At 39.1% G+C, this 21,600-nt stretch overlaps 1 protein-coding gene across 2 annotated transcripts; it reads right to left on the reverse strand.

The window, feature by feature from the left end:
- Positions 1–11: 11 nt before the first annotated feature.
- ocrl (OCRL inositol polyphosphate-5-phosphatase) lies at positions 12–20,579 on the reverse strand. Of its 2 annotated transcripts, XM_085428419.1 has the most exons (24): positions 20,139–20,579; positions 19,547–19,625; positions 14,714–14,805; positions 14,334–14,372; positions 13,885–13,998; positions 12,019–12,186; positions 11,686–11,929; positions 11,396–11,569; positions 10,399–10,500; positions 10,186–10,300; positions 9,881–9,997; positions 9,396–9,577; positions 9,069–9,180; positions 8,159–8,268; positions 7,704–7,839; positions 7,471–7,581; positions 7,227–7,392; positions 6,685–6,920; positions 5,945–5,968; positions 3,899–4,018; positions 2,974–3,058; positions 2,650–2,777; positions 2,434–2,545; positions 12–2,014 (listed from the first exon to the last, which is right to left on the reverse strand). In XM_085428419.1, exons 1-24 carry the CDS (start codon positions 20,179–20,181, stop codon positions 1,890–1,892), a joined length of 2,934 nt encoding a protein of 977 aa, XP_085284545.1. In that variant the 5' UTR covers positions 20,182–20,579; the 3' UTR covers positions 12–1,889. The 2 variants fall into 2 exon arrangements, with proteins under 2 accessions (XP_085284545.1, XP_085284552.1); XM_085428426.1 differs by lacking the exon at positions 5,945–5,968.
- Positions 20,580–21,600: the final 1,021 nt, after the last annotated feature.

The following is a 21,600-nucleotide window of genomic DNA, read 5'->3' on the forward strand; positions in this document are numbered from 1 at the left end:
CACAAAACAGCTTTATACACAGTTTTATTTCATTTAAATAAATTAAAAATAAAAAAAAATATCTGAGAAGTTGAAAACAAATGTATCCTTGTGTACCTTTGAACGTACCTCAGTTTTGTGACAAAACTGAAAAGAGGAACAACAATGAATCCACACACTGTTAACATCAGTTGGTAGAGTGGAATAAGACAACACATAAAAATCAGAGGGTGGTGATTACACTGATTCTTCTGTTTGACATCATGAAGCTTGTATTTCTACAGACAAAAATGAAAGGTTGTTGTAAAACAGTTCTCCCAAATCTATATATAAAAAGAAAATCCCCAAAATAATTGTTCCATAGACTCATGCCACCGTTTGGCAAATCTCAGTTTGAAAAAGGCCAACAGAGGATTTTGAAGTAAGGATGTTAATAAGGCAGAATGAGCTACTTCAGACCAACAGTTATTTATACAAGAGTCACGATTGTCAGCATTTTCACATTGCATCATGTGTATATGTCGTCTGCAAAGGTCCTGGGGCATGTGTGAAAAAACTCTGGTTTTTCTGGCATCGTGGGTAAATTATTACGTCATTAATGTGAAAAGCTTATGGGTTAAACCGTTTCAGAGGAAATGGGCCTTAGAAGTTCCTTATTACAGAGAATCAGCTGCAGAACAGAATGGTCCTCTGTGGCACAAAGACAGGCAGCTTCCTGCAGAGTAATGAGCCATTAAAATCTGCTAATTTCACACCCAGAAAATGCTGCATGAGTTCAAATGAGAACATTAGTCTTTTGGATTTACCCTAAGGGGACAGAACTGCCTAAAAACAATGAATAAAGAGCTTTAAGATGTGGCAAAAGTGAGGGAGAAGACATGTAAACACACGTAGACGCACACCAACAGTACCACCTTCAGGACAAACTAAACACCATCACAGATTCATACCAGCAGACAGTCAAACAACCAGGTAACAGGTAAACAGTCACTATTTACACCACCAGAAAAGAGTGAGATCTCCACCCGATTCCGATTGACCAGGAAGTTAGTGTGTTAACAGACTTGTTTCGCAAGTCAAGAGGAAATGAGGAAACTGGAGGTAAGGCTGACGGCTGAAGTTACACAAAACACAGCAAACACTTACAACCAAGAGTTTTCTACAACAGGGTGATAAAAACACGCAAGAAGACACCCAATTAAACATTTTAAAACTGAAAGTAAACTGCAGTAGAAAGTGTTCACATGGTGCAAACTTGGAGGAAAACAAAAACATAAATAAACAGTTACAATACCATGGATAAGCTCAAAGGTATCTTAATATTGTCCCCTCAGCTAAACGCTGCAAAATAAATGATTGTCATGATTTATCTTATGCATTAACATTCTTAGTGACAGATTTGCATGATCATCCCATTTCAAACTATTTTAACAATATATCTAAACATCTTCAGTCCATTTATTCAAACCTAAAGAAGTCTCTTCATTTCTTTAGTGTAAGTGAGTCTCCTATTTAGCATCTATGGATACATGTATATATATATATAGTGTTTTCACATTTATAACACTCACGGCTTAGGGGTTATTTTGGCAAGAGCACCTACATGAAGAAGTGTCAACTCTAGTCAGGAGGCACAGGTCCTTTAGGTCATCACAAAGTGCATCAGTTCAAACCTCTCCCAAATGCTTCCAAATCCTGCAACTAGTCCTATTGTGCATGGATTGAAGATATGCCAGTTCTAATAAGAGTCTTCAGTACCTTACATATTAACACGACAGTTTGTAAAAGGTAGGGTGCAGAAAAACTGCACTGGTCTCCAGTAGATGTCAAAATACCAGGTCCTTTAAAACCGAAGAGCCAGGCTGGGAATCAGCTCCAGGCCAAACTGACACCATAATTAACCCTCAATGTTACTCCTCATCTCCGGCCATTAGGAAACCCAGAACAAAATCGATGGCTTTCTGGCGCTCGTGTGACGTCTGCCTGCCCACAAAATTGGGAGGTGGTCGAATGAGAAGGCTGGCAAAGAGGGTAGCTAAGGTAAAAGAACAGGGGGAAAAATGTCAGTGATTGAGATTGACCGCAAATAACAGGTCAACATTTAACATACAAAATGCAAATTTATTAGTTACTCACATTATGCCTTTTAGGTCACAAATGTTTAATCTAATATATGGTTACTATTGTATAAACTCAATCCAATACTGGCATTTTATTATATGAAGGCCTGGAAGCTCCGTCTCTGATTTGGTTACAGCGTAACTGTATTGTGGTGCACAATGTAATAGTTTATATATTTAACAATTTTAAAATTCACTGATTTGTGCTCTTAATTTGAAAAGATTAAATTTACTTAAATTAATATTGTCCTACTGCTAATTCAGAACTAAGTGGTTGTGATGGAAGAATCTGCTTAAATAAACTCTGTATTATGATATATGGAGATGACCTTACCAAGGAGACTGGCTGTTAGATTGTTGTTCTGTGAGTGTTTGAGAAGTTCTTTCAGAAAGGCCATCAAGTAGCGAAACACATTGCGGTGAGCCCGGGGCAACTGGGAGATCAACTGTCAAAAATCAAGGTCAGCACAGAGATTAACCACATCATAAAACGAACTGCACTCATCTGTACATGAACACGATGCCTCACTCTTTATAAATCAGACTGTACCTGTTTGCAGAGGCGGGTGTCGTTAGAGCAGTCTAGGCACCGTTGGTAGAGTTCATAGCACACCACTGGCTCTGGCAAAGCCTCCAAGAAGATCAGCAGTGCCTCAGCCACAGAGTGGTTACAACCAGCTACACCAACAGTTAAGAAAATTCTTGTAGGTCCATATTTTCACATCGTCTCTGAACTCTGCTCCTGCCTGAACGTCTTACTATCAGCTGTAAACCAGCTGACATGGATTTTAACACTTATTGCCATCAACGGATCACAAAAAAAAAACCCTGTTATGTAATCTGCTCTGCTTTTAGAACTGGCTTTATAGGATACGGATGGAGTCAGGGATGCTGGTGTCCAGACAGTCGATGATGCTCTGCAGCTCCTCCTGTAGGCCTGGTGTCTGAAATAAGTCCTCCTGAAAGACAACCAGGGACAAATGAAACAGACTGAAGGTTTCTGGCACTCCACCCACTTCCAAGGTGCATGGAGCTGAGAATAAAGTTTGAAGAAGCCAAAACACGTTGGTTAAGCCCTTTGTGTCTAACTCCTATAACTAAAAGGTCCTATTTATTGACTTCTTTTCCAGTCTTTTCCCTTCAGAGAAAAACAGACAACCTATATATGTTTGCCATTACTCAACAGACCATCTATTGCACTCGTTAATTATTCTACAGGCCAAAATAAAGAACTCAGAAACTCGAGTTATCTGAAAATGCACAAAACTAAGCAGGATCAAGTTTTTCCTCAAACGGATGATATTTTAAGATAATGGTTTCACGGGACACTGTTTTACAAAACACTGCACAAACGTATGAAACATTATCAGTAATTTCAGGTTATTCTAAGATAACAGTACCATTAGGTTTTTGCTCATCATTTGTATTTGTTGATGTTCCCTCTCTAAAATGCTGTTTTTCAGTGTGTCAGTGGCCTTTTCAAGCACACAGACATTCTCCAAAAGAGACCTATCATGCTAAGCTACTCTAGCAGAGTGCAACAATAATACTAGTAATAATAATCATAATAGTAATAACAACAATAATAATAACAACATCATCCACCTATAAATAAACACAGTATGTCCCCTTTAATAACATTATTTATCAAGTATGTCAATGAGGGGTAATGTTAGCTTCAGTTGGCAATAAAGAAATGCATCAGACAGTAAGCACTGCAAGAATTTATGTAAATCTAAACTCTTTCCTAGAGGTGAAAAAATGTTGGCATATCCAGAAACGAGCTGAAGCTCTCTCACCTGATCACAGGACTTTGTGTAGAGGTGGTTGACCAGAATCCACACCTCCTTGGGGATCTTCAGAGGTTTGTCCTCAGTACCGGCTCCATCCACCATCAGGAAGTTCATCTTGGACTTTTCCTGTTTGGACAAAAATCAAAATGTCTTATTCTGACAAACAGTAGCGGAGTACTACTGTCATACAGTGTTTATACCGATTTGATCAGGTGTAACACATAATAATGGTTTCACATGAAAAATCACATCCATTAGTGTAGCAGTGAGGTCAGTATCATCTCTGGAGACTTGTATGAAAGCCATTTTACTCAGAGCTGGATATCACATCCTTTGTCACTGAAAATGGATCCCCGAGACTCACGAGAGACACCTAAAAATAACCCCAGCTACTGAGCCTGCACATGAGGGCAGAGGAAACTGGAGAGCAGCTGGGAAGATGCTAACATACAGAACTAATGTAATATGGTGTAAGAAGTATATTTACATTGTAATTAATCTTACAGCGATCAAGGCCAAAAAGCTTTTACATAAAACGCATTACATTGCGCCAGTGTCAAGAAAATGGAGCATGCTTATATTCTAAGTGGTTCTCTGTTTCCCATTTTCACTCATCAAGTCATAAAAAGGAAGAGGAGGTCTGCAGTTAGACTTCATATGAATGTCTCAGCTTCAACACTCCCTCTCATTAGCTTCAGTCATGTGCATACAGGAGCTGTGCAGCAAGGCAAGCCTGCTGTGAAATGAGATTTAGTGTGTCTGACTTTCACCAGGCTGATGTTTCCTCTCTGCTCTCAATGGCCCATGAAAGATTTAATAGGCGACTAACCCCCCCCCACACACACACACAATCACACTCAGAGTATAACCAAACTAAAGCTTTGTCTGGTCTCTGATTGCCTGTGGATTACCAAATGCTGCCTGTGTCAGGGCTGGGAGATGTGAGACGAGCACACACTGATTCACTTTCTGATTAGCTTCTAAGGGTGTGTACTGATTAATAATGGTAGCTGAACAAAAATAAAGGATACTTATACTTGACTAATCGTTTAAAATAATCCTTATTTACAGTATACTGAGCACTGACGCAGTCCCTCGGCTTCGCCTGACAGAACCAAAGCTGAGTGCTTCAAACCTGCATTCATTTTAATGACCACCAGGGGGCGACTCATGAGGTTGCAAAGAGACTTCTAGTTGTATAGCTGTAGCTTCCTCGCTCTGTGACACCAGCACACACTTTTCTGACGACTTTATGGGCTGAGTCACTAGTTTGATGTCCATAAAAACATGTAGAGTCAGAATGGAGGATTATTCTGATTATCTTTATTGGCTAATGAATTGTCAACCACAGGTTGCTAAACGGCACTCGGTGTCTACGGTTTCCCAGTTTAAGTTTTCAGTTTCAAAACACAGAGATTTCAATGATAAAAACACTCTGTGGCTTCATAATCAAACTTCACATCGTTTCGAGACATCGTTTCAAACAAGCTATTTAAGCTCCATTCATTTTCAGTCAGTTTTCTTCCGATTTGCTACCCATTACAAACAGATTCGTGCAGCAGGTGGCTGCTGTCTTGGTAAATTATTGAAAAGAAATTCTCTTTCTCTCTGACATCATAAAGATCCACTAGCAGAAAAAACTGTCTGAATCTTTATAGCCGTCTCAAACCTGGGATTTTGGCTCTCAGTGATTACATGCAAAGTCTGAAATGCCGACACAATTCAGGAGCTGGACACAGATCTTTTTTTTTTTTCATTAAAAATCACTTCTTTTCATGATCAAAGATTAATTTTATGTCCACTGGCAAAAAATGGTTCACCTCTGTGAAATCTGCTGTGTTATAAAGCTGGAAAAAGTTCATCCTCATACATAACACACATTAATAATGGGACTGACCTTTATAGTATAGGAACCAGTTTCTATATATAACATAAACAAAGAGGGAGATTAATAATGCCCCATAAAGCTGATAAAAGAGGTGGTCTTGTATCTCAACTTAAAGTGACCTTGTTGTGCCTGATAAGTGATCAGTATCCGTGTTAATATTTTACCTTCTCCATGTAGCTGTCCTCTCCCTGAGCAAGAAGTCAGCCCACAGCCACAGTGAAGAGGTGGAAATGAATGATCAAGGCAAGAAGAGGCGATGAAGAGAAACAAAGGAGGAAAGAAAGCAGAGAGAAGCACCAGGGATAAACAGAAAAAGTGTCAGAAAAGTGACAGATTCTGGATTGTTTTGTTTTGTTTTGTTTTTTTGCACAAATCATTTGATCAAATCAGTAGTGCAGCAGGAAAATGAAAAAGCTTAAAGTAGAGCTAAAGAAGTACTCCGTGATAGTAGTTCTACATCCCAAACCCAGATCAGATTAGATCAAAATAGCATAATAGAAGCAGACAGAGGAAATCATGTAAAGTTAGAGGAGTCTATTTATGTGAAAGAAACTAAAGTGGGTCTAAGCTGAGCCAGTCTTTCCTTTTCTTTAGGAGCTCCCTTCCTATGTTTTTGCCACTTCCTTGTTCCCTTGGCCCCTCATAGCCAGAAATATAGTTTGAGATATTTTACAGTCTCCAAATATAGGCTCTCTCTGTGACTGAGTTTACCCTACGAGACAGAAGAACCCCTAATGCCTCCTAGCCCAGGGTTCAGGTTGTTAAAAAAACCCTACTCTATCTGCTGTGTGCAATCAGTTTGAACAAATCTCAGGAAAATATGTCTCTGTTCACTAATCCTATCTGTTTACACTGTACTAAAAGCATCAGTCTCTTCAAGATTGCCAGACTAGCTTCCTCTTACCAGGTCAATGAGTTTGGTAATGGGGATTTCTCTGATGGGCTTCTTCATGCGGCACAGAGTCTCCAGCGAGGTGCCAAAGCAGCTGGGCAGGTAATTGCCTGAGATTGTAATAAAGTAGTCTTTGCCACGGTCCAGATGAAGCACCAGGATGTCCTCTATTTTATCTTCTCCAGAGTTGAGCAGTGTGACAGAGTCTTTACTGACATACACCTCCAGATAGATCTCCAGGGTCTCATCTGTTCAAGACAATAAGGGAGGATTAGTGCAAACTCTCCTGCAGGGAAAACGTGTTTTTAACTGTGCCTCAATGATCTACTTTTTACTTATACGGGGCATAGAGGAGTGGTAAACTCATTTTTAACAAAATTAACATTAAGTGCATTTAACAGCTAGTGATCATTAAAAAAAAAGGATACAACGGGATGCATTCAGTACCAGTTGTTAAACTACTTCACAGATCTTGGTTATAGGTCTAAAATTTGAACCAACAAGATTAAGGAGTTTAACAAAGTAAGAGTGTTACTGGGATCTATGGGACTCACTTGGATCCAGCATTCCATCGCTGGGCTCAGCTCGCAGCCAAGGCTTGCAATACTGCGAGTCATTAAGTTTGGGGATGAAGGCGAAGTGACAGGGTACCTGCCCATCATTTTTTATTAGGAAGCGCTCCTTCTGAAGCTGCCTGAACTTGACATTCTCAAATGTAAACTGCAGAGCAAAGGAAGAGAAGCAAGATTATATTAAGAATAAACTTAAGAGAGACCCATAGTGTAACAGTACTCTTACCTCTCTCCTGCTTAGAGAAACAGATGGAAGGCAGTCATTTTCCATCCTGTCCATTGCTCGAACAATCTCCTCAAACACCTTCTTGTGGCGCTGCTCATCTACCACCTTCACCTGTTACACAAACGCATGAATGCAAATATTAATGTAACTTTTATTCATGCAATAGCATTTGTTTTGTGTAAAAAACATGAAACGCAAGACTGCCAGCTTTATGCGACTGCAGAGATCCTCACCCCTATACTAAAGAGGGAGCTGACGGGCTTGTGATCGCTAGTTTGCATTCTCATGTGACTCCGGTATGCTAGCTGCTGGACACTGCTGCCCCTCCACAGGATTCTGTCACACCAAGCTGGGACTCTGCACTTCCCACTGCAGGAAACAGGCACAGTTTCAGAAGCAGAGTCAGAAATCTCACAAATACAGTAATGCTGACACTGTATGTTAGTGTAACAAAAAGGCCGGGGAAAAAACAGTGTAGTCAGGATTCAAGATAAGATATTTTATTCAAGAAAAACAGAACACCACAACCCTTTCAACCCTCACACTGTAGTTTAACATGGCTTATATGTATGATGACCTTTGGTTACTTTTTTCTATGAATAGCAAATTTGGACAAAAACAAACAAAAAAAACAAAACAAGAAAAAGCTTCTGTGTTTGCTATATTCAACAGAGGGACGTGGCTTTACCTGGAGTCCCATCGATCAGTTTTAGGGTCAAACTTGTATGTGGGAATGAAGGTAATATCCCCTTCCATGAAGTCTGTGAAGGCCTTCTTTGTCTGCCTCTGAACGTTCAGCTACAAATTAGAAACAGGAAAATATTGTTTATTCAAAAAGTCAAAACAGAACTCATCTGCTTGGAAATAAATAGGCGAAAGAAACTGAAAGATTACACAACCTGACAGTAAGTAATACCAGTGTTTGACAATCAGCTTCCCTTATTTCTTTTCCCAGTTCATATTTATCAAGAAATACTTTGTGTTTTAATTTTTCCGAACTTAACAGACAGGATGACATCTGACAAACTGCAAACATAAGCACAGTCTACTTACCAAGATAAGCACGGTTTTATTTACATACTAAGAACTGAACAACTGCAGATAAGAATCTGACAAGGATAAAATGAAAAAACACCCATAGGTCACTTTATTATCTGCACCTTGCTAGTATCAGGTTGGACCCCGTCACCTGCACCAACAACCATGCCACGGTACAAGTCACTTAAAATAAAATAAAAAAAAAAAAAACCCTTTCTTCCCTACTCTGATTCTCAGTTTCAAAATCAAGTCCAAATCTTTATCTATGTATATCTCTATCTATCCATCTATATTTAGTTAGATATTTGCATTGATGAGCGAATGAGCATCTAATAGTGGCCAGTGAGTGGACATTTTTAACTTCTTTCATGCTTGTTCCGAAAACGTTAAAATTACAAGCGAGGGTAAGAAGCAGTGAGGGAGGCATTTTCCTGTTCCTAACAGTAACAAAATAAAAAAGAGGAACTGTCCCCGTTTTTAAATGTTAAAAGGCAGCCAAAACAGTAGTGAGATTTATGTCAGTTTCACAGGAAACATTGAGCAAGGTAACAGTTTCTTACCTGATCATACTCCTGAAGCTTCTTTAGATCACCCTGAATAATGAATTGTTTGACGTCAGCAGCATCGGTAATAAATAGACGATAGTTTAGGTCCCCGAGCCAGATTACAACACTAAAACACACCAAAGAAGCAGAAAGCGCTGTAAGTAGCATCTTGGTAATGAATATGATGATTCAGAAATCAGAGATTTATAATTTCATTACAAAACTGGTTATGTAATGAAACTGTAACAGACTAAATTAAAGGAGTGGTCAACAAAACCTAAGGCTCACAGTAAAGTCATCCACTGCACATTATTTCTGGATGCGAATGACTGAGGCACTCACTCGTGCTTGACGATGCTGAGAGGAGGGTAGTCCAGTAAGTGGAAGGTCATGCGTGCACATATGTCTTTATAGTCCTGATTGCGGCGCTCAAAGTCTTCCACATGTGCTGCTAGATGGGAATTGACGATGCAGAAGCTAGTGTTGTGGAAAACAAACCTCACTGCTACGCCTCCTTTGTTCCCCTGAAAGATAAATAAAACAAGAATGACTTATTGACACTCAGGTAAATAAACCCAGGATATCAATGCAAACTGCAGATAACATGTTTAGTATTTAATTAATCCAAAACAGTGATCCAACAACTTCACGTTCATTAAAAACATTACCCAAGAAGCTAAAGGTGCAAGATAGCAGGGATATCTCACAGTCAGACAGTTTACATGCTCATCATGATCTTTGATACTTCAATAAAAAAAATTTTTTTTAAAGTCATGGCTCATTTATGGTTTTCAGCCACGTTGTATTTTGTCTTAGTGTGAACATACCATTTTTCCCATGATTCCTGTCCCCACGTGCTCAGCAGCCACATCTTTTATGTGATTCTTGTACGTCTTTTTAACATAAACTACAAGCATCATCCCAACGAGTCGTATGATCCGAACCTGAAGCAATAAAAAATGAAAATTCATATTTTTACCCACCTACTCATCAATATGGCAGGATGCATGTGCAAAGGTGAGGAGTTCAACTTATTCCACAGTGTTTTCCCATCATTGTGTTTTCCTGTTGTGCTCCACATTAGGGCTTCACTTTTTAGTCAACTCATCTTTTAGAAAGTCTCTCTGCTCACCCTCTTGTACTTGGCTTTTGAGTGCAGGCTTCTCTCCACAGCATCGACCCACAGCTGCTCTTTGGATGAGTCCATGTAGAAGAAAGCCTCAGTGCTCAGGTCCAATTCTTGAAAACTAGAAGCATAACCCAAATCATCACACTTACAACCTGAGAATAACATGATATGATTTTTTTTTTTTGCAACAAATGTACTGTATGATTTCTTACTGACCCAAGAGCATATATATCTGGAGGTTCAGGGTCACAGCCGAGCCACGGTTCGAGGCTGCTGTCTGGAGACTGGCCGTTCACATTCCACGTACCTGTGAAAAACCTAGGAAACATGCAGTTTATGTATTTAATGCCAACAAAAGTAGTATTCTTCAGTTTTTGGCTTCTGTTCACTTTCAGTTAAGTTCCCAGAGTGAATTTGCTCTTGCAATCAATGCTAGTTTCTAACGTTGAGAGCCTGACGGCTCTTTTTGCTTCTCATCCGTAAACTCTGCATACTCTTTCACATGATTCAGTTTATTTTGAAAAGTCTCAACAGGATCTTGAGCTTTATTGTGAAAGGTTTACATGGAAAACAAACAAGTGGACAGCGGAGCCACGCAACGGTTTTACCGTCGTTGTTGCTAACGACAACGCGTAAAAACAGCCGCTTGTCCGTCAGTAGTGTGGTTATATTACATCTTTGGGAAGTTAAAATAGCCATCAAAACGATGAAAAAAAATATTGCTGTAAGCAGTTTAATTTACGACAACACAAAACAAACGATAGCGTAATAGGAAACAATAGACGTTTTTATATTGTTATCAGATATATATCGTTATATCGAACAGCCCTACTTCTACCAGATGTGCAGCAGCATGTTTCAGAGGCAACTTTCCACTCAGTGTTATGAAAATGGTGAAGAATCTTTTTGGTTTGTTTTATTTTATGATTTTTTTTCTTGTTTTTTTTATAGAAGCTCAGATGCATAGAGCAGAAGTCCAGCAGACTAAAAATGGTAGAAAGAATCGGATCAATCTTTGGTTCAGACCTCATGCAGATTAAACATGTGATTTGAAGGCACACAAAAAGCAAAGGAAAATAAAAAAAAACATCAGAGACAAGCACCTAGTGTATTTTTTTCTCATTTCTAAACTAAACTATAATGTCTAAATCATATTTTCACACGAGTTTTTTCTTCTTATCTAAACAAAAAGAAATTAATGAATTCCACTTACTTGAAGGGCCGGATATCCACATACTCGTTCTCCTTCTTGCCCAGGCGGTGTTTGATTAGGTATTCTCTCTGACCTGCCTGGGTGGAGAACATGGCCTGTCTCATGCTGTTAGTGGTGGGGCTCTCACACCAAGATGGTGGCCTGTCTGCACGGTCAAACCCTGACCTAAAACTACTGAAAAAGCAGGGGAAAATACTTTCAAACCAGCAGTATTATGGACATTTTGCTTGCTAATCAAAATAGTTTTAATGTACAGTAAATCTACTTAGCTGTGACAGAGGTTAACTTACTCTGACTTGCTGCTAGTGACTGAGGAGCTGTCTTTGGCCTGTAAGGAGGCAGCTCTGTCTTTAGGGACTGGAGCAGGCCGCGGAGGATAGGATGGAATAGAAGAAGCTTTGCGAGGAGGTAGTGGAGGGAGAGGTGGAGGCTCCCTAGAGGCAACTATGCGATTCTGGTGATTTTTCTTTTCTTCCACTTGGAAAGTGTGGTTGTTCTCAAAGCCAAAGTCTGGAACAAGTGACTGAACTGGATCTTCAGACAGAGAAAGTGAAAAACAAAAGTAAACTTAAAAAGAATTAAGACTTTTTTGTATCAACTATTATGAGTGCTTTTATTCTTACTTGTGTTATTCAGAGTTGATGGAGTGTTGTTATTAAGACTGGGGGGCACTGCACTAGTGGGTTTGGGTGGGTTAGCTGTCTTAGCAATCCTTTGCGGAGGCACAGGTACTGGAGTTCTCTGTGGTGTTGGTGTAATGGGCTCCATCGCTGTTGGTTTGGCAGGTTTGACTAAGAAAGTCAATTAGCAGCGTTAGATAGCAGCACAAAAGAGCAAAATCGAGCTTCTTAATACATGTGCCCGTTGAGATGAAAAGGATCAGAACCAAAATTTAGTCAGCATTATTTCTACAAGATAACTTAAAATAAAAATAACCTGCGTAAAATAATCAAGTGTAAAACGAAAAGAGATGTGGTCTTGGAAACAGGGGCAGAAAGACCACATTAAACATCCTGTTAAGACGAACAGCAATCACAAGAGAAACGTCATCACATGAACATGCGCCTTATGACAAGAGCGATAAGGAAAGGGTTTCTGGTACTTCTTTTACTGAAGGATATGATGAGCATTAACCAGCAAATGACGGTAAACTGGATGAACAGGTTCTGAGAAATAACAGCTCCTCAGAGTGCCACCACCATCCTGCTTCAAAATATTTGTCACAGCAAGATGTTGGTCATTGAGCTCGTAACCAAAACGCTGATTCAAAAGCCAGGGAGGATGTTTAGTTAGGGTGTGTACGGGTTAAACTCTTGGCCAGCTGGACTACATTTTCCAGCACATTAATTCTTGTGTCTCTACTGCACTTTTGAAAAACAGGCAAAAGGAAAAGCAAAAGACTTTTAAAGCCACGGTTTAAACACAAAAGCAATTAGGAAAAATCCATGTAAATTAGACCGTTTTTTAATTTACTTTGTATATAAATTAAGGAAATAACAGATCTTCTTTTACATTTATGTCACGCTATAATACAAACCACTCAAGGCATGCAAGGCCATTTCCTTGTCTTGTATTTTTGGATGCAAGTGCACACGCTGGGTTTTTCTAAGAGTGCGTTCTACAAAAACCTGTCAGCTAAAGATGCATGACATCTATAATCTGTGTGGAACAGATATAATCATGAACCTCAGAAACAAGCAAGGGGGGAAAAAACAAATACAAAGCTTTGTTTTACAGGCAGCTGACTGGTTACTTATACGTAAAAAGACTGCACAGCTTCAAATTTAATACACTTTGACTATTTATGATTTTAAATAAAACAAACACACACATCCTGCAGTGCTTTACACGTCTCCACCCTGGACTTACGTGTACAGATTAGGTCATGTAACTGAATACAATTATCCCAGTGTTCTTAGCCAAAAGGCTGCCAGGAGTTCAACAACGGCATGTGAATTACTTCTATACATCCAGATTCCTAGAAGCTCTTCTCTCCAGTTAAGATATCCAGATAAAATGAAGATAAACTACGGATGGGTGTGGATAAGATTACTTTATTACTTCTTTCAGCACTCACAGTGAGGTGCAGATCAAAGCAAAAGCAACGCATGAACACCATTTAATATAATCTCCTCATGCTCCCAACATAACAGAGGCTTATAACATTTAAGACCTTTATGCATTATAAGTATATCTGAACACATCTGGCCACAGCTTATAAGGCTAAAACGTAAATCTAAGAGTGAAATCACAATACACAAACAAAGTTTTTTGTCCTTTATTGCTGCATTCAAAGAAGTGGGCTTACACCCATGGAGGTGGATCTGATTTCAAAAACTGAGGCTAAGTAGTCTTTCCACCAGTATGTCAGCAGCAAGAAAACACAGGAAATGAGCAAGAGGTGTAATCCACCCTTTGTAAATAAATGTTAGATGAGTCATTAAATAATTAACTATCCCACTGCTTTAGATGAAACAGTCGCGTCTTACCTACTGGTTGAGCACTCTTCACCTGGGTGAGGAAAGTCTGAGTCCGATCATCATCCTGCAGTTCCAACAGCAGCTCTGGGGCTTTTTCTCCTTTGATTCGTACTTTAACGGAAGCTTGAGCAGGAAAGAGAAAGCACACATCCTTAGACTTTGCAAACTGTCCGGCAAACAAAACAAATTGATTTAGAAGTGAACCAATTCAGCATTCTTTCAGAAAACCCTGACAACTCATGACCTGAGTGTACTACTAAATAAAGACATTAAGCTGCAGGCATGCTCTAACAATGCAGTAAAACTAGACAGGTGTTGTGTTATAATTAATGTCATGATTCACCTCTGAAAGCCTGGCTTCCAACACCTTTTTATAAGATCTTTTACACATTATATTGACTCAAATCTCATATCAGAAGAGAAAAAGAAAAAGAAAAAAAAAAAAAAAAACTACTTACGATCTACTGACAAATCAATAAGAAGAGCTTCTTCAGCTTCTGAAAGGAAAAAAAGGAGAGCTTAAATAGTGCTGCAGGGGGGAAACTTAGTGCTGTTACAGGTATTTCTACAGTTTTTTAATGTTGACCACTGCTCACCATACTGTGACACTGTGTGGGAAATTTTTACACTTTCTCATTAGGTGCAATGGAAAAGCTCCTTTCACTTTTACTTTTGGTGCTGTGATATTGACTAAACATTAACTTCACATGGAATAGAGGTCAAAGAAAGTGAGGTGTGACGGAGAGAGCTCACAGGAAAATACACAAACGTATCCTGACTGATTATACTCAGGATATAAAACAAGAGAAAAATGGAGAATAATAAAAGGGTCACATACCTCGTACAATTTCAAACTTAGCATTGATGGGTATCGATAGCTGAGCCACTGGACGAGACACAACAGCATCAGGGTTGGCTAAAACACCCAGTCTGGATCAAAACAGTACAAACTCCCACTTAAAATCAGCTCTGTGGTGCTTAATAACACATAAGCTTAGAAGTAAATCCAACTAAAACACAAGAAACATACAGACAACCTGCAGCAATATAACCCTCTTATAACGGCCATTCTTTTGCAATTAGCAGCAAGTTTCATGCAACATTCAGTATGGAAATATTAAAGTCAACATCTGAGGTTCAATGCTGGTAGATTAGTGATAGACTATAACTATCAAGTGATTAAAACAAGCACATGCACACATGCAAAACGTATGTTTATCTGCAGTTAAAGATTAACAAACAAACAGTGTGTGTCATTCAAGTCCACTGGAGCCGCACAAGCTTTGCGTCAATAAACATTCAGCTTAATCAGCTTCAAGTCCGTGATGTGGTTTGATGTAGGCAGGCTCATTTTTTCCTTTCTAACAATTGCTGACTAACAATCGGGGTCAACACTGCGCTCAGGAAACTGCCCACGCTTCCCCTCCACTTCACCATAAGTCAAATTGCATATAGTGAGAGGAAAATGATTCAGCCATGCGAGAAAAAAAGCGTGTCAGAGGAACTCGGCGTTGACCAGAATCAACGTCTGATATTGAAAATTACACAATCGACAACCGAGAAAATCGAAAACCCCTCAGGGGAACATAAAAATACTACAATGACCATACAACACAGAACAATGAATAAAATATGTGGCGGACCTCATGATGCTCAGATTTGTCAAACGTATTTATCTGACTTTCTAGTATCCATTTCTATTTAACCAACTTTGGATGTCTAAAATCTTTAAAAATAACCTTAATCACTCTGGGTGTAGCACCTCTACTATAGCTGAGAGTATGGAAAACACTAAACTGCGGCAAATACACGATTCCTCATTATTGTAAATGAAAACAGTGAACTGGCTAAGAAGACAGAGGTCCTCACCTAATAGTTTGCTCAATAAAATCGAAAACAAAATTAAGCATGGCTTTCTTTAATGCCACGAAAATGCCTAAAAATTAATATTGATTAATATCTTTATCAGCAAATATTTTAAGCATTTATTATTAGATGTGACTGGAAATCTGATATATGCAAACTTTATGTCCTGGAGACCATTTAAATTCAAGTTTCTTGAGCCAATCATTTTAACAACCCGAATAAGTGGTGTCGGGGGGGACTTTGATGAAAGATTTAAAGATTAAAGCTGACACAGGAGCTGGTTATCTCGCTATTTCTCCCTGTAAGGACTACTTGTTAGTTTAGTGTGTTTTTTAATAGAGTTAGTTGAGCATGTAGCTTCTGTGCTCATGTGAGTGTCATTACAGCCTAGGAAGCAAAGGAATTCTAGATAATCTGCAGTGAGCTGCCTGCTGGTGCAAAAAAAAAAAAAATGCTTAACAACCCAAGCCACAGTGACAATTTAAAATAACCCCACACTGTCACAACATAACCTGAACAAATGCTAGAGGTGTAAAAAGTACACAAACTAAGTGTTACACACAAGTTGTTGAGTAAACTCTAACTAGGAAGTGGTGTGGTATGTGTGGAGCAAGTTTACATCAGCTGAATGGACTTGAACCCTCAACCATATCACCACAGCCCCGCGGGCAGCATCGTCCTTATAAGTGTCCTTCTGAGCTCAGAGGAAGAGCGCCATGAAGAGTCACTCAAACTGCAGCATTCACTCTTTTAGCTGTGCTGCATGACATCTGACACTAAAAATTTCTGACTATGTTATGTTGCATTTGTTTGTTTGTTTTTTACATTTAGCCTAGGAAACTAAAATCTACAAAGAACAAAATCCAGGAAATCTGGATAGATATTTTACAGTGAAAATATAGAAACAGAAACATACTGAGGCACTCTCTCAGGTAAAATCAAATCAGGGACCATGAGAAAGCCTGAGACAGAAATTCCCCTACTTTTAAGTAAGTCTTATCTTGTCATTTTACCTGAAGGTAGGCAGTAATTATTTATGATTACATGTACCACATAAAATCTATCAATTATTCCTGGATTATTTTTCTTTGTACTTCTTCCTGCCCCACTGAAGAGCACTTCTCAGATCATTCCTTATAGCTAGAGCTGGGCGATATGAGATTTTTTCATATCACGATATGTTTTTTTCATTTCAGGCGATAACGATATCTATCACGATATAAGCCAAATAACTATATTTGTAAGATTTAAATGTGCCGTTGCTCACAAGTAAAATGTGAAATAATCAGCAGCTTGTTTTTATTTAAATATTTATTTCCCATAATAAGTTCAACAGGGTAGATGTACTTAAGGAACATGAGACTTTTTTCAGATAAATAAAGGCAAATATTACAAACTACACAAAAGGCAGCCGCTAAAGCGTTTAAGTTTCAAAATAGAACAAACGAAACAGACTACTAAATTGTCAATTCCACTTAGAAACAAAATATTAATTCTAAAAATAAATCTTAGTTTGTTTTACAGAAGAACAGACAAAACTGACTAACTTTTGTCAATATCAAATAAACTGAGAACTAAAAGGAAATTCTCAATCTCTCCTTGTTGTATAGCTTAGCTTTTCAAACAGTTTTAACAGTTACTTTAGTCTGACAAAAGCCGAATGACGAATTAGCGCTTCCAGTCAGAGACTGAGGCTACGTCCACACGTACACGGGTATTTTTGAAAACGGAGATTTTCCGTTTTCGTTTTAAAAAATAATCCCGTCCACACATAAAGGCAGAAATGAAGGAAAACGCTGCTATGAACATGCCAAAGCAGCAGGTGGCGCTAGATTCCTAACCGTGCAGAAATGTTGGCCAATCAGAAGTCTAGAAGCCTCGGTGGGAAAAAGTAAACAAAGCTGGGGCATAGAAGCAGAACCGAGTCGTATGTGTGGAGGGACAGTAACTGTGTGTATATGTAAGCATTTAAACACTGCAGAGAGTAGAATTAACAGTAACAGTATTGTAGAAATTCATTTCACTGAAACAATAACGTGGCGCACAGTGTGACGCATGCACCAGTTTATTGTATTTCCAGACTTGCTTTCGGCACAATTTACAGTGCACGCTACTCTGTTTTTTGTCAGACTTGAAATAGCCGAAATACCTTCACACTACGGAACTTCTATGGCTCTTCCGTTCGACAATCTCTCCGGCATTGGAACCATCATCTGTTTTCTCTTCGGTCACGCTCGGTTGATTTTTCTAGTCGGCACACTCATTTCCTCCATTACGCGCTGGCTGCTTCCCAAACAAACACACGTGCGGCTTGGCACTTGTGCTGTATGTAACAAGTCACGCGACGTGACGCTGCGGCTGTGATTGGTTCGGCTCTGCGCTACTGAATTTGGATTGGCTGACCTTTTTTTTTTTTTTTTTTTTTTTTTTTTTTTAAGAGGACAAGAGCGGCGAGGTCTATCGCGATAGCTTAATTTCTCTATCGAGTAAAAGTTATATCGCGATACATATCGTTATCGTTCTATCGCCCAGCTCTACTTATAGCCATGCATCATTTTCCTTTTCTTATTGCAAGATCTATTGGTTAGATAACGCCCAACCCTAAAAAGATAATCCAACTACACTCAACAGGCCCTTTGCTAGGAACACCTTGCAAATATTTGGCTAGACCCAGTTTTGTCTTCAAAATTAATTCTTTATATACAGACACAACAAGATGCTGGAAAATTTTTGCTCCATATTGGCATGACAGTATCACACAGCTACTGCAGATATGTCAGCTTCACATCCATGATGCAACCCTCCTGTTCCAACAAATACCAAAGGTGCTCTATTGGATTGAGAGCTGGTGACTTTGGAGGCCATTTGAGTACCAGTAAACTCACGGCCATGTTAAATAAACCAGTTTGAGATGATTTGAGTTTTGTGACATGGTCTGCTATCCTGCCTGAAACACCCATAAGAAGATGGATACACTATATTCATAAAGGGTGGCCATGGTCAGCAACAATATGCAGGAAGGCTGTGGTGTGTAAATGATGTTCAGCTCTCTGTGTTTAGAGATCCTCTTCTGCATACTTTAGTTGTAATGAGTGGATATCTGACTTAATGCAGCCTTCCTGTGAGCTAAAAGCAGTCTGGCCATTCCCTTCAGACTTGTGACAAGGCACTTTTGCCCACAGAACTACAGCACACTGGATATTTTCTCTTTTTCAGGCCAAACTTTGTAAACACTAAAGATGACTGTGCTGGAAAATCCCAGTAGATTAGCAGTTGCTAAAATACTCAGACCAGCCCATCAGGCACCAACAACCACACTACAATAAAAGTCACATAAATAACCTCTTTCGTGTTCTGATACTCAGTTTGAACTTCAGCAGGGTTTCTTGACCATATTTACATGCCTAAATGCACTGAGTTACTGCCATATTATTAGTACCTAACCAAGTGGCCAGTTAAACTATATAATTATCCATCATCCTGCCAAGTACTCAGTGTGACGCCATCACGGCACACACCTTTCTGACCTAACAGAGTGTATTTTGAACCATACCAATATCACAGCAATTGTGGGTCAGAGATAGGAGGAAACATAAAGACAAACCCAGAGTTGGGCAGACACCTCAGATATGCTACAAACCACAGCTTTACGAGCTCTCACAAACCTAGGGTGCTGCAGTAAATGCCTAAGAGTGTTCAAATTATTTTGACAACTCATTACCACTACTTATGGTTCTCAATAAGTTTATCTACTGCTTGACAAAAATCACATTGTTTTTCAGTCATTTGGCTCATTGATACTTACATAAACTCTCCACCGCGTTCAATTAGTGACAGGAGTCTGGGCTCCTTCTGGCCAGACCTCAGCTCCAGGCATTTTACAGTGTGAGCAGCACAATCAAGGAATTATTGTGACTGAGAATGAGAAACTAGTGACTGTCACGCCAGGCTTTGTAAACTGAGATTACACTACAGATACTCCGAAGGGTTAGAACAAGCCATGCCAGTTAAAAGGTGGGCAACTTAAGGTTATAAATGAAAACAGCAGGAGGTGGGACAAAGCACGGCAGATGCTGGGTTTGCTGGTGCCAGTGCAGGTAATATTTTTAGCTTAAGGATGTAAAGGTGTAAGGATGGCCAACGTTATTCTGTACAAGTGATTTTAATTAGCGTTAATTGCATGACTCTGGGCATATATCTGTGCGGTTAGCAATGAACTGGATTAAAAGTGAGCTGTAGCTACTTTATAACATGATTATTTAAGTGCACGGTTACTGAATATCTCCATATTACTGAATTACTAACGTTGCCTAATGGGCTTCACTAAAAGCTAACGTTAGCCAACAAGCTAAAGCCAAAAAAAACAAAACAAAAAATACCATAACTCAGAAAGGATATTGCCAAGCATTCCTCGCTGCATATCCCCAAAGAGGAATCCATTCTTACCGAGAGGAAATAAATATCAGTTTATCATTTGGGTTTATATCACTTCGGTGCGGACGTCAGGGCAGGGAAAGTTAAACCTCCACCCGGCGCTGCGGCCTCCTTCCGCGAAGCTTGGCTGCTAATGCTAAACGCCAGCTGATGATGTTGTTGTTGTTGTTGCTGCTGCTGCTGTTCCCGGATAGTATTAAAAATATCACAGTTAGAAACTTTAAAAAGAAAGAAGAAAACCCCGGCTCTTCTCGTGTCCCCGTGAATGCCAGAGAGCAGGTTGCACAGGCTACATAGCTTTAGCTGGCAGTTTTATGATTTAGCCGCATATGCTACAGCACAGAGTTTGATATGTGGTGGGCTCCCTCCTCCTGCCGCTCCTCACCCTGTTTAAGGACTCATCATCCTGGTTTTTTGCGGCAGTTGGTTTCGAGTATGAGCTTAATAACGCCATCTTCTGCCTCGGAGTGCAATGCTAAGTGAGTAAGCCTCCCAGCCCTGACACATATAATGAAAACCCTGCGACATCGTGTGGTAAAACAATATTATCTGCATATAATTAACTTTCCAGCTTCACACATCCTCTTTGGGGGATTAAAGATGTCCGGAAGGTGTTTTGTCCCACATTAATAGGGATGAGGTGTAACTAATACAATCGCTTTTACATTTTTTAATATTACCGCCACCAAGGAGGTTATGTGTTTTTCGCAGTGTTTTTACGCGTTTCCTTCTTCCTGTAAACACGATAGTTTAAAAAAAATTGAATTAATTCTAATAAAATTTGTAGGAGTGTGTTGTGTGGTCATCTAAACAATCCATTCAAATTTGGCCTGCATCCTTCGCTGATGATTTACTTGTCAAAACCGAGAAACCATATTTAAAAATGGCCATATAAAGATTTAGAATATGTCAAATTTGACCTCCGAGCTCTAATTAAATAGACTGATTTTCACGTCAAAGTAATATTGCTATAGAACTATTTAAAACTATGTTTCTTAATGTCATTTGTTTAATTTACAACATATAGAAATATAGGGATTCTAAATATTAGACCTCATTTTCCAGTTCAAATAAGATAAAACTTATACTGTCTTTTATCTTTAAAACTTTACATAAAATTCTGTGTTTGTACTGGCAAAATTTAGGAAAGGATACAAGTAAATGGTGATTCTAAATATCACAGTACAGTTTACATTCAAACATCAGTCACATTTGACCTCTGATCAGTTTTACATTTCACAACAACTGAAGGTGTGTTATATCTTTAAATAAAGTATTTTTAAATAGAAAGAAAATGAGCTGCCTAGTTAGTCAGAATATACTATAGTGTGTAGTATTATATAATAAGCTCAAGTCAAATCAATACGATCAGCCATTACCTACTCTTACACTACAAACTTTGTAACGTATGTGTTAAATGAACAA

This window comes from Rhamphochromis longiceps, linkage group LG2 (genome assembly GCF_057381845.1).
Source record: "Rhamphochromis longiceps isolate RC_006_pf linkage group LG2, R_longiceps_female_GT1.1, whole genome shotgun sequence".
Lineage (NCBI taxonomy): Eukaryota > Metazoa > Chordata > Actinopteri > Cichliformes > Cichlidae > Rhamphochromis > Rhamphochromis longiceps.

What these genes read in the sequence shown, in the direction of transcription:
- ocrl (XM_085428419.1), bottom strand. Translation starts at nt 20,181, where the DNA reads ATGGATTCCTCTTTGGGGATATGCAGCGAGGAATGCTTGGCAA. An exon ending in GAACGCGGTGGAGAGTTTAT is followed by an intron (nt 14,806 to 19,546) that starts GTAAGTATCAAT and finishes GTTTTGATCCAG; the next exon opens with ACTGGGTGTTTTAGCCAACC. An exon ending in ACTGATCGATGGGACTCCAG is followed by an intron (nt 7,840 to 8,158) that starts GTAAAGCCACGT and finishes TGTTTCCTGCAG; the next exon opens with TGGGAAGTGCAGAGTCCCAG.